Source organism: Sturnus vulgaris, chromosome Z (assembly GCF_052056855.1).
Source record: "Sturnus vulgaris isolate bStuVul1 chromosome Z, bStuVul1.hap1, whole genome shotgun sequence".
In the NCBI taxonomy this organism is placed as follows: Eukaryota; Metazoa; Chordata; class Aves; order Passeriformes; family Sturnidae; genus Sturnus; species Sturnus vulgaris.
This window is the reverse complement of record NC_142283.1, coordinates 73,140,333-73,151,674: the sequence shown is the minus strand read 5'-3', so window position 1 is coordinate 73,151,674 and position 11,342 is coordinate 73,140,333. Positions and strand designations below refer to the sequence as shown.

Genomic DNA, 11,342 nt, shown 5'->3' with positions numbered 1-11,342 from the left:
CAGAACACAAAGCACAAATAGGACAGACCACCAGCTCCCTGGAGCCCAAGAGCAGAGCCAGCCAAACCACACGCAGGGTACAGAGGATGAAGGGATCTCTGCCCTTCATCTCTCACACATCCAGGACACACAGCCCATAGGCTCCCAGTAACTGGAGGCAATGTCAGGGCCATGACTGCAACATTTTACTCTGGAAAAAGAGCATGGAATATACCAAAGCTAAACACAGCTGAGGTTTTCTTTATTAGATAAGGAGATCTATTCTCTTTCAGTCCTTTAGGAATCCAGCTTCATCACAGAGTAATTCTAAATCTTGAAGGAGTCCTTAAAGGTCTTGTTGCCAGCCAAGTGCAGGGAGACCTCAGCAGATGGGTATGGGGGGCATGACCAGGTCAGCATGAGGTGTCCTGGGCTGCTGCCCCGAGGTAATCCTGTATGTTTCTAGCAAGAGATTCACTGTGAGGGAACATTGCGTGCTCCAGGCATGAATGCAGGTACAGAGGGAGTGGCCTGAAAGAGAAGGGAACATGGCAGCAATGAGGACTGCAGCATTCCTTTGCCATGCCCAAAGACATTTGCTCTGCAGGTCCCCCTGTTCTACCTGCAGCCTTTGCCCTCCCCATTTGGCTCCATGTCAGCTCTTCTGTGGCCCCACAGAGCAGTCCTCAGGGGAAGCTGCTCAGACACCTAAACTGCCCTCACAGCCTGACAGACAGACAGTTTGCACTGCTGGATTTGAGATCTCACCCAACCCTCTACACACCTTCCCTGCCCTTGCTGCTGCCCATCCTCCCTAGGGCAGCTCTGGGTGAACTTCTGCCACTGAGCAGCCGCCTCCTGCTTTCGGTTCAGCTTCCACAAGGCCTGCACCAGGTAGGAGGCAGCAGCTGAGTCCCCTGCAAGACAGGAAGGATCGGCCCTTAGCAGAGGAGGAGCAAGCAGGTCCTCAGCACTGCTGTGGGTTGCAGGGTATTACAAAAGCTTAGAAGCCAGACAAGGGCAATGAGTGTAAGGAGAGGTGGTGTAATGGGGAGGAGGCTGTCCTGGCTGTGTCACAGGCTCTAATTTACCCCAGGGCTGGCAGCCAAGGCAGATGGCATCAGCCCTGTGGCACAGCCTGCCACACCTCTCTTTGGACACAGACTGGGGTTTTCCTTGCAGGCACGTCCGCACCCCCAAAGGAAGCGGCCACGGGCAGGGCTGGGACCAGCAGGTCTGACAGACCCTGGTGAAGCTCACACCTTTTCAGGGCACTGAAAGGAGAGAGCAGCCCTATGAGCGGCACTAGCCATGCCTTGGCTGAGCTCAAGATATGAATGCTCCCTTTGCAGGGACTGCCAGGCACGGACATGCTGCTTCCTCAGGCGAAGCACAGCTCCACTCCTCTGTTCTGGGAAAGCAGACCTGTCTGGGAGAAAGTTGGCTGTACCAGGCTGGGGTTGAGGCAGGAAATTTCCAAGGTATTTGAGGGCACAGGTTGTTGTCAGGTTCTGATACACTTCTGACAATAGTTTTGGTCTGTTTCTCCATGGCAGTGAGCTGACCAGGTCCCAGAGAAATATCTCTAGTATCTAATATTGCTAGTGGCCTTACTGTTGTTCTTGACTCCTGAATAAATCTGGTATAAAGCCTAAGATCCTCCTGCTGAAGACAGCAAAACAGCCCAGGACAAATTTGTGGAAATCTCTTGTGTTCTCCACCAAAACGAGCCTACCTGGTGAGAGCTGCAAACTGTGCTGGAAATCCAACAGGGCTTGTTTGTGTTTCCCCAGCTCCAGGAACTGCACACCTCGCCCAATGAGAGCAAGCAACCTGATCTTCTGGAGCACCTCCACTTCTGGCTGGAGATTCTCTGTCATAGGAAGACACACACACATCCTCCAGAGGTTCTCTCCCTTGTTCTGAGCAGGCTAAGCCAGGTTAGCAGTCAGGACAGGCCAAGCATTTACATTTACATCTTCCAGCTCCAGAGACAGATGGCAAAGCTCAGTCTCTCTGCCAGGCTGGAAGAGGTCGGGAGGCAGCAGAGTGGGAGAGTGAACAATGTCAAGAGCCCAGAATGTTACATGGCTGTGGTGAACAGTGATCTCAGCAGCAGCCTGGCCTTTGGCTGTCCCCCAGCACCGCTGGCATATATCTTTCCCCCAAAAACTGGATTGGAGAAGCTTTCCAGTTCACAGCCCATTTAACTGCTACCTAGACAGTGAAGACGAGGCAGAGCCAAAGCCAAACTCTGCTCAAAAAAAAAACCCAGCCAGTCTCTTCTGAGGCTTCAGCATGGCCCAGAGCTTTGCACCCTGGAACAATTGCCTCTTGCTAGAGTGATGCTGGGCCCACCACCTTGCCCCTGTACCTGCTGCTGCCAAACACAGATCCTGACCCAGTCGAGGCCCCACACAGGTCCCACCTGTGCAGTGTCTTACCTGTCTGTTTGATGCCAGACCCATGAAGCTGAACACGCAGAATATCACTGAGGCACCTGTGGGTGGGAGGCCAGAGAAGCTTTGGAGCCACTCCTGGGCTGTCAGGAGTGCCAAGTTATCAGGGCAGCTCCAGTGCCACGCTGTGTCCTGCCCTGGCCCCACCATCCATTGCTGCCTGCTGGGGAGGCCCCTTCTCCTGGGAAGGCTTTATCACCTGCTGAACTGTGTTACAGCTTCCTTGCTCTCGCCTAGCTTGGCCCATGCCCAGCCCTGGTGCAGGTATCCAGCTGCTCTCCAGACAAGGCAGCACAGGCTCTCCTTCTTCTGGGACACGAGTCTACCCGCCAGTTCTGCCCCTGGCAATGAGCACTCCGGCTGCTCCAGCCTCTCCTCCACTTGTAACACCCGTGGAATGAGGTCAGTTGTCCGGCTGATGACCTCCTCACACACAGTTATGGCATCCTGGTGCCTCCCAGCCTGCTCCAAGGCAGACGCTGCTTCCAGGAACACCTCTGGGATCCTGGGCAGAGCTGAGCTACCATCCAGGGGCACCTGGGGAGCAAAAGTGACATCAGTGCTGCAGAACTGCAGAGTTCTCAGCCAAGCAGAATGACTCTGTGCATACTGGGAACGTGGAGCTGCTCCCCAGCAAAGCTCACAGTCTCTGGAGCCTGGTGGAGCAGTCAGAAGATAGGAAGCACTCACAGCTCAGCAGAGTCAAGGCATCAAGTCCCTACTCTGGAAGTGAAGGACATCCAAAACCAGGCTTACAGCTGCTCCCCACAGGGAAGGGAAGGGAAAGCTGTTTCTCCAAAGAGCAGTGGTGAGTGCTCTCTGGTGTGAATCCAAAGGCAAGGCCACAGGTTGGGGGTGCCAGCCCCCACCTCATTTCCTTCACATCTCAAACTAGACACTGAAGTCTGGAGTCCAGGGCTGATGCCTGGGCACAGCCCTGGGGACTGAGTTTGGATCCCTCCAACCCTCATCCTCCAAGTCACCTAGGGAGCTCTTTACCAGGACACCTACCTGCTGCTGCAGCCCTTCCTGAAGGAGAGACAGAAAATCCAGGTAATGTTCCACTGCATCAGCCACCCTGCAACAGGAACAGGACGTGGTGGAAGAAGTGCCATCAGCCAGGTGAAACCTGGACTGCCAGCCTGCACTCTCTCCCCCTGCACCACACGCCCTGTTCACAATCTCCATGCTTTGAGAAGACTAATGACAGCAGCACTGACCTGGACCATTTCCAGGAGCACAAGGAAAAGTGCAGAGCCCAGGCAAGCAGCATGTTGCAAACAGACCAGAGGCATTGTTACCTCCCATCCTGGAGACACCGCTGTGCCAGAAGGTACTTCACTTCAGAGGGGTGGTGATGGCGAAGGAGAGAAGGGAGTACTGGTGTGTGGACAAGCAGCTCTGTTCGTATTAGTAAACAGGGACTAGAGGAAGCAGCTGCTGGAGGGTTTTTTCCAAGAGCCTGTGAAACAGGAACAGAAAATATTATCAACACTACACTGGTCAAGTCTCAGGCTGCTGCAATCTTTTTTCACTTCTGATATCTGGAGATGCACAAGCACAAGCAGAAGTGCTGCACTTCACAAGCACACCTACAGTATTCTCACAGCCACTCCCAGCAAGAGCCATCAGGATCACACAGGAGGAGGCAGACTTCTGATCTCCACATGGACCCAGGAGATTTGCATATCACCTCAGGTTTTTAGTTCAAGGTGCTTTGAGCTGCCTGGAACACCATCTCCCATTGCAGCCACAGACATAGTTAGGCCATTTTTAAGGAGAGTGTTCCCTCCCCTTTCTGTATGTATCTGACAGTTTTCAAACAGCTGAAGAGATAATTCAGGGTCTACTGCTGTGATGTACTCCCCCAGGCAGGTTGACACAGCTAATGCACACTGTCTCACTGCAGCCAAAATCTGCCCTTAAAGGTCTCTTTACTATTATATATTTTACTAAGAGATTGATACTTTCTGATCTGAGGCTATAACCTCCCAAGCCACCACGAACATGAGCTAAGAACCCAAAGTCTTGCCACATCCAAACATGGTGCTGAACAGGAATTTCAGATCTCACTGGACTCCTTCCTGCCCACTTGCTGGAGACAGCACCATGCTATTTTGGGGACCCCTTCCAGGGTCAAACAGCCCCCTAGAAGGAAGAAGCCTGCTTGAAGCTTTGTGCAGGCTCTGCTGGGCAAAACTCATCCCAGAACTACAGGAATCAGACAAACCTCGTAGAGCAAGGTGAGCGCCTGCAGCTCTGTATCAGTCTCTCCCAGTTCATGGTACACTGCTGCCACGTGGGACAGGGCAGGAAGGCACTGGAAATCCACCTGGAGGGCCCGTTTCAGGTGCTGAAGGGCTGTCTGGGGCTTGCCCTAGGTGGATGGGAAGACATGCATGTTGAAAGGACATCCTGCTGATGTCTTTACTGTTTGGTGGGATCCAGATTCTCAATCTGCTCCCCTAGGAGATCCCCACGAAGCAGGGCAGAAGTTTAGCCAAAGGCAGCCCTCCTCAGGTTGGTTTTTGAGCTTCTCTCCCTGCAGCAATACTTTGCAATCAGCCAAAATCTTTGCATGGATTTTGCAGCCTGCCCAAGGAGGCTGGGGCCGCGTAGGCAATTTCTGCTCAAGGTCTTCCCTCTCTGCAGAGGCCTTGGATCACACAGAGGCATTATGAATATCAGCATGAACCTCCCCACCTCACAGCTGTCTTTCCCCTCTCTGCTGTCATTACCATTCGCTGAGCACAGCAGCCAAGGCAGGTGTAGATCTGGGCCAGGATCTTCTTGGAGCAGAATCCTCCTGTGGCTTCCTGGAGGAGGGAAAGGGCGGTGGGGAAGTTCCCAGCCTCCAGCTCCTGCAGCCCTAGGACAGACCCAACATCTTGGCTCAACTTCCTGTCCCACCTGACCCCAAACAAGTGTGGTGCCCTTTTCTTCACAGAGCCATAGGGACTTGCCTGATCCCCTCCAAACCCAGCGATACACAGCAGGATAGTGCCAAGCTGCCATCTCTGCTTTAATGGTTTTGCAAGAGAACAAGCCACTCAGTGGAAATGCCCAGCAGAAATAAAAGCAGCTTCCAAGTTCAAGATGCCTCCTTTGGCTCAGGACAAGGACAGGGGTATATGCTGGGCAGATTCACCTCCACATTCATCCACAATGACTGCAGTGCAGATAGGGAAGCACACACAGAACCTCAGAATTTTTCCAACACGTCTGGGTCATTTCCCAGCAGGATGCTTTGGGATATCAATTAATTAATATTTATCACAACTGGTTATTTGCTTTGCTTCAGTTTTCTTTTCAGATTGCTCTGAGGCTGCTCTCATATAACAGCACCACACTCACATCTGCCACCTCCCTGGCAGTGTTGGTGCCACCCTTGAGTATTTTGGCTCCAGCTCTGTGAGGCAGAGCTCCTGCCCTGCCACTTGTAGGAAGGCCCTGTATGAGCCCAGGCACAGCGAGGCAGTGCTGGCTGTCCCCAGAGCTGCTGGGGTTGTCAAAACAGTAAAGGAGAGAAAACAGGCAGGATGGAACACAACCCCAATGTCCTAGGATGATGTTATGGTGTTTGTATCTCCAATCGTGTGTTCTGATTATGTTTGGTATTATGTCCTGTGCTTCCAGGACTGACTCTGAAAGTGAAGCTTTGTTTTGTCTTGTTATCAGCCGGCTCACCTCCCCCATGGTCTATGTTTAGGAGAGGTTTTAGCTCGGCTTGCTTGCTTGCTTGCTTGCCTGCTTGCTCGCTTCTGCCTCTTTTTCTTTCCTTCGCTTTGCCCTTGCTTTTTGCTTATTAGTTAGTTCAGCTAGGCAGTCAAACTTTTTCCCTGGACTGTTTTCTTTTCCACCCCGTCCCCTCCCTCTCATGGATACCATCTGAACCTGTTCTGCACGGGGACCTGGGAAACCCCAAGAAACACCGGGAGTCTGCATTCTGTGACCTGCAGCAGTCATTCCCCAGCGCCGGAGACTGATAACTGAGCGACCACTCGCCAGAGAGACTGAGTTTGTCATCCCTTCAGAATGGTGAAAGAGTTTTTTTGTCAGCTGGTGTTGTTTTTTTTCCCTGTGCTGGGGAGTGTCTTGCTTGTTAAATAAACAGTTTTTTTCTCCCACTCTTCTCTGAGGAAATTCTTCCCGAACCCGGTGGGGGGGGAGGAGTCGTGGGGTTTGCTGTCTGGGGGCTCCTTCTGGAGGTTTTCCCCCAAATTTGCCCAAAACCAGGACAAATATATAGGGAGGGGACGGGAAAAAAAGTTGGACTGCCTAGTTGAACTAACTAATAAGCAAAAAGCAAGGGCAAAGCGAAGGAAAGAAAAAGAGGCAGAAGCGAGCAAGCAGGCAGGCAAGCAGGCAAGCAAGCCGAGCTAAAACCTCTCCTAAACATAGACCATGGGGGAGGTGAGCCGGCTGATAATAAGACAAAACAAAGCTTCACTTTCAGAGTCAGTCCTGGAAGCACAGGACATAATACCAAACATAATCAGAACACACGATTGGAGATACAAACACCATAACATCACCCTAGGACACCCAGAGGAGATCCATTGCCTGCTGTGACACCAGGCTACAAAGCCTCATAACAGCTTTGTGTGACTCTTGCAGCACCTATGGAATAATCCAATGGGAACAACGTGCTTGCAACAAGGCAGGTTCCAGAAGACAGACAGAAGAAAGGAAAATCTTCATAAATCCCCTGCCAGCCTTCTGCTTTAAGGTCACTGCAGAGCCCAGACTTCCCCTAAAGTCATAGACAGGCAGAGGAGCCCTGATAGTACAGAGAAAGGATGAGCTGGGGAAAAGCATGGAAGCTTTCTGAATATGGAATGTAAAGGTTGAGACTCAGAGGCTCAGCCCAGACCCAATTCCAAAGGAACAGCACAAAAAACCCCAAGGGCCAGTTTGCTTGGGAAGAGAAATGAGGATAAGGGCAGGGAAAGTGGTCCTGGGACAGAGCAGCAGGAGACTGTGCTGGCATGAGTATCTACCCCCCACAAACCTTGCAGGAAGGCTGCTGCAGTGCAGAGGATTTCCTTCAAGTCTTTGGCACTTTGTACAAGGGGCAGGGAGGCATCCTCAGGAGGGACCTGCCATGCCTTGATCATGGAGAGGAGTTTGTTCTGCCCCTCACTGCAATGAACTCTTTCCAGGTCCTGTGAAGGGCACAAAGGAGAGAGAGCAGGGAAGGCTGAAGGGAAGCAGGAAACACTGGTCCAAAGGCACAGAGAAACATGTCCCACCAAACCACTCAAGACTGCTCCCTGCAGACTGGGGAACAATATCCTCCCATCTGTTCACTTCAGCTACCGCTCCCTTATGCAGTGATTCCTGCTTGGCCTGGGGCAGCACCTCCCCACTTCAGAGTGGGGTGCACCTCCAGGGCCTCCTGGCATGCAACAGATGGCTGTTGGAGTTCATACAGAAAGATGGGACCCATCAACAGTCTTTTGGTCAGCAGGGAAGGTTCTGCTTCCCACTTCTGTTCCCTACAGAGTCTGCAAGTCCATCTGCAGCCCTCTGCCAGCCTGCCCAAGTCTCCTGTGTGATACACAGAGGTCCAGGGCCCACACACGCAGAATATTCTGGGATCCATTAACACTCTCAGGGCCATTAGGCTAAACCGGGATGCCAGGGGGAAGATTAGTCATGCTGAGGCAGCACTGATGGGTTCAGCTGTCCAAGTGCCACAACAGCATTTTGCAGAGTGAGTTTTATGACAAACATAGTATTTATGCCAGCTCTGCCGGCATCTGCCCGTGCCCAGTTACCTCAGCAGTGCTCAGGAGATGAAAGAGGCCAGCAACACTTCCCAGCTTGCTGGCTGCCAGCCACCAGGCTGCTTGCAGGGCCCCGAGGCGGTGCAGAGGTGCCTGCAGCTCCTCCACAGTTACCTCCTGCAGCACCTTTTCCCACAGCTCCTCCATGCCAAGATCCTGTCCGCAGGCCCCACAAGCCTCCAGAACTGAAAAAAAAAACAAAAAAAAACAAAAAAAAACAAGCGAAAAGACCTAGAGCTGTGAGACAACAGGTTGGTGCCTTGTAACACACACCCTAGAAGCAAGAGGGACAGAAAGCCTCAAGCAAGCACAGGCTCCTCGTAATGATGGAAGGATTGGGGTTGCAGGGCTGGCCTGGCCTCAGCAGAATGGAAAACAAGCTCTAAGAGAGTAGAGCTGACAGCAGCACACTCAAGAGACAACAAACAGCAGAACTCAGAGCTAGACTCCAGCCCCGCTGAGCCCTGTTGAAGTCATTTGCCTTCAGGTAAGCATGTGCGAACATTGCAGATCAACCTCTGAACTGCAGCCTGTTTCAGTGAGTTTTCTTTGAAGCCAGCACACCATAATTAAAGAAAACACTAATATCCTACTGTCACTAAAACTTTTCTAGAGACTTGGCACCTTATACATTAAAAACTCTTGCTTCCCTTGAAACCTCCGGCCATCCCTGCAGGCAGCAGCAGGCAGGCAGCTGCACATTGTCCCTGGACACATGCCACTCCACCTCCAGCCCTTACAGGCAGAGCCTGGATGTCTGCTCACAGTTCTCCCCATCTCCAGCGTCTCCAAGCACAACCAGGCACAGTTCCCAGGTGGAGCCAGGTCTGTCTGCTCACAGTTTCCCCCACGTCTGGCCTTCCCTGGCAGAGCCAGGAGTGTCTGCTCACAGCTCCTGCACCTCCAGCCAGTCACCAAGTATCTCCAGAGCACAGAGAACACTCTCCTCACGCCGAGAGCTCCCCATACAAAGAACCACATCCTTACCCCTGAGGAGCCCCTGGCGTATTCCTTCTGCTTCTTCTTTGATGGCAGAGTCAGATGCACCCACAGTGAAAAGCAGGGAGTTATAGAGGACAGTGAGTTCCAGAGGCAGGGCAGGGAGGGCAGCCGGCAGCCCTGTGGGCACAGCCAACCCAACAAGAAATTTAGCTGGCTAGGAATAAACAGCTGTTGCTCAGGTACCAACACATGGCTTGGTGACAAGAGAAGTGGTTGGCAAGAAGTTTTTAGTGATTTTGGTGTGATTTAGCCCCTGGGAACTGCAGTGCCCAGACAGACAGCATGTGTCAGCACTCCAGGTGCCAACACTGCTTTAGACATCCATTCCCCAGCTATCCAAATGCTGCAGACCTCCAGGAGTTAGGCCTTTCAGCTCTCCCAGAAGAGCATCAATAGCCTACTCTGTTCCAGTATACATCCACCCTTTCACACACTGTGTCTCTCTCCTTATCACAGAATGGGTAAGGCTGGAAGGGACCAGAGTGGCTCATCTGGTCCAACCCCCTGCTCAAGCAGGGCCATCTTAGAGCATGTGGCACAGGATTGCATCCAGATGGTTTCTGAGTATCTCTAGTGAGGGAGACCCCACAACCTCTCTGGGAAATTTGTTTCAATGTGCAGCCACAAGGGTAAACTTATTCTTCATGTTCAGGTGGAACTTCCTGTGCATCAGTTTCTGCCCACTGCCTCATGTCCCAGTGCTGAGCACCACGGAGCAGAGCCTGGTCCATGTTCTGACACTTCCCTGCAGACATTGACAGACATTGATGAGGTCCCCTCTCAGTCACCTCTGCTCCAGAGTGAACATGCCAGATTCGCTGAGGCTTTCCTTATAAGAAAGATGTTCCAGTCCCCTAATTATCTTCCTTTCTCTCTGTTGGACCTTATCCAGGAGCTTCGTGTCTATCTTGCACTGAAGAGCTGAGAAAACTGGAAATAAGGCTGCCTCACATTGGGCTTTCTCTGCACCACATCTGTGTCAGGAAGCCTCTTCCCTGACTTCCCACGGAAAAGCCTGCCTCACTTTTTTTGTTTACAGAAACTCCAAAGCTCTGCCCAGCAAGTTAAGGTGAAATCTAGGGCTGGACAGTAACCCTTTTGCTGGCCCAGGTCAGCATGGGGAACCAGGGATCATTTCACCCTGGCTTGTTTCCAGCACTAGGATACTGGAGCTGCTACTGGGGGAGCAATATTCATAAACTAAACACAAGAAGCTCCACCTCAGCATGAGGAAGAGCTTTATGCTGAGGGTGGCAGAGCACTGCAGCAGTTCCCCAGGGAGGTCCTGGAGTCTCCCTCTCTGGAGACATCCAAACACCACCTAGATTTGTTCCTGTGTCACCTGCCAAGGTGGCCCTGCCTTGGCAAAGGGGTTGGACTGAGTGATCTGATCGTCAGAGGTCCCTTTCAACCCCCATGATTCTGTGAGTAATTCCTATGTGGGCCCCGTTCAGCACTGGGAACCGTTTCACCCCGCCCCCTTTGCGTTTGTTTCCAGCACCAGGATACCGGAGCTGCATCCCGGTGAACAGAGGCGCCAGGGAGCCAGTGCTCACACGCCCACACGCTTCAGGCCCAGGACAGCAGCGGGAGGTGAAGGCGGGGCACGGCGGCCGCCACTCACCGCGGATGCTCAGGAGCAGCTTCCGGAACTCGTCTCGCTGCTGGCGCCGCACCTGCCGCGCCTCTCCGCCGCACTGCGCCGTCTGCAAGGGACGCACTTACCGCCGGCCCGGCTGGGGAGCTGCACAGGCGGCAGCCCCGCGGCTCGGGGAAGGGGGGAAGGAAGAGGATGTGCCGCACCGTCCAGCGCCCGACCAGCGCCCGGCTGTGGGCAGCCCAGGCTCGCAGGCAGCCCCGTTCTCGCTCCGGCTCTGGCTCTGGCTCCGGCTCCGGCTCCGGCTCTGGGTCAGACCGGCGCCGCCGCTTCATGGCCGCCGCCATCGCCAGCCCGTTTTCCCGCCCTCGCCGCCGATTGGCGGGAACGGCCGTCACCAAGGCAACAGGGAAGCGCCGGGCCGAGGGGGGGCGCGCGGGGAAGGCGGAGGCCGCGGAGGGACAAACTTCGGCGCAAGACGAAACCGCCAGTCACAAAATCAGCTACAGAATACCC

The 11,342-nt window shown here is 53.3% G+C and overlaps 1 protein-coding gene across 1 annotated transcript; it reads right to left on the bottom strand.

Moving 5' to 3' along the window:
* Nucleotides 1–220: 220 nt before the first annotated feature.
* FANCG (FA complementation group G) lies at nt 221–11,188 on the bottom strand. Its single transcript, XM_014886029.2, has 14 exons — nt 11,033–11,188; nt 10,854–10,935; nt 9,215–9,346; nt 8,219–8,412; nt 7,450–7,603; nt 5,177–5,307; nt 4,669–4,815; nt 3,740–3,900; nt 3,450–3,516; nt 2,638–2,975; nt 2,424–2,479; nt 1,715–1,852; nt 764–896; nt 221–510 (listed from the first exon to the last, which is right to left on the bottom strand). The coding sequence occupies exons 1-14, from the start codon at nt 11,171–11,173 to the stop codon at nt 393–395; spliced, it is 1,992 nt and encodes a 663-aa protein (XP_014741515.2). The 5' UTR covers nt 11,174–11,188; the 3' UTR covers nt 221–392.
* Nucleotides 11,189–11,342: the final 154 nt, after the last annotated feature.

Bases quoted from the DNA above. Each gene is read 5' to 3' on its own strand.
- FANCG (XM_014886029.2), bottom strand. From the start codon at position 11,173: ATGGCGGCGGCCATGAAGCGGCGGCGCCGGTCTGACCCAGAGCCGGAG. The intron at 4,816-5,176 runs GTAATGACAGCA...CCATCCACCTAG, and splicing joins GCTGCTGTGCTCAGCGAATG to GGCAAGCCCCAGACAGCCCT. The intron at 3,901-4,668 runs GTTTGTCTGATT...CCTGTTTCACAG, and splicing joins CGCTCACCTTGCTCTACGAG to GCTCTTGGAAAAAACCCTCC.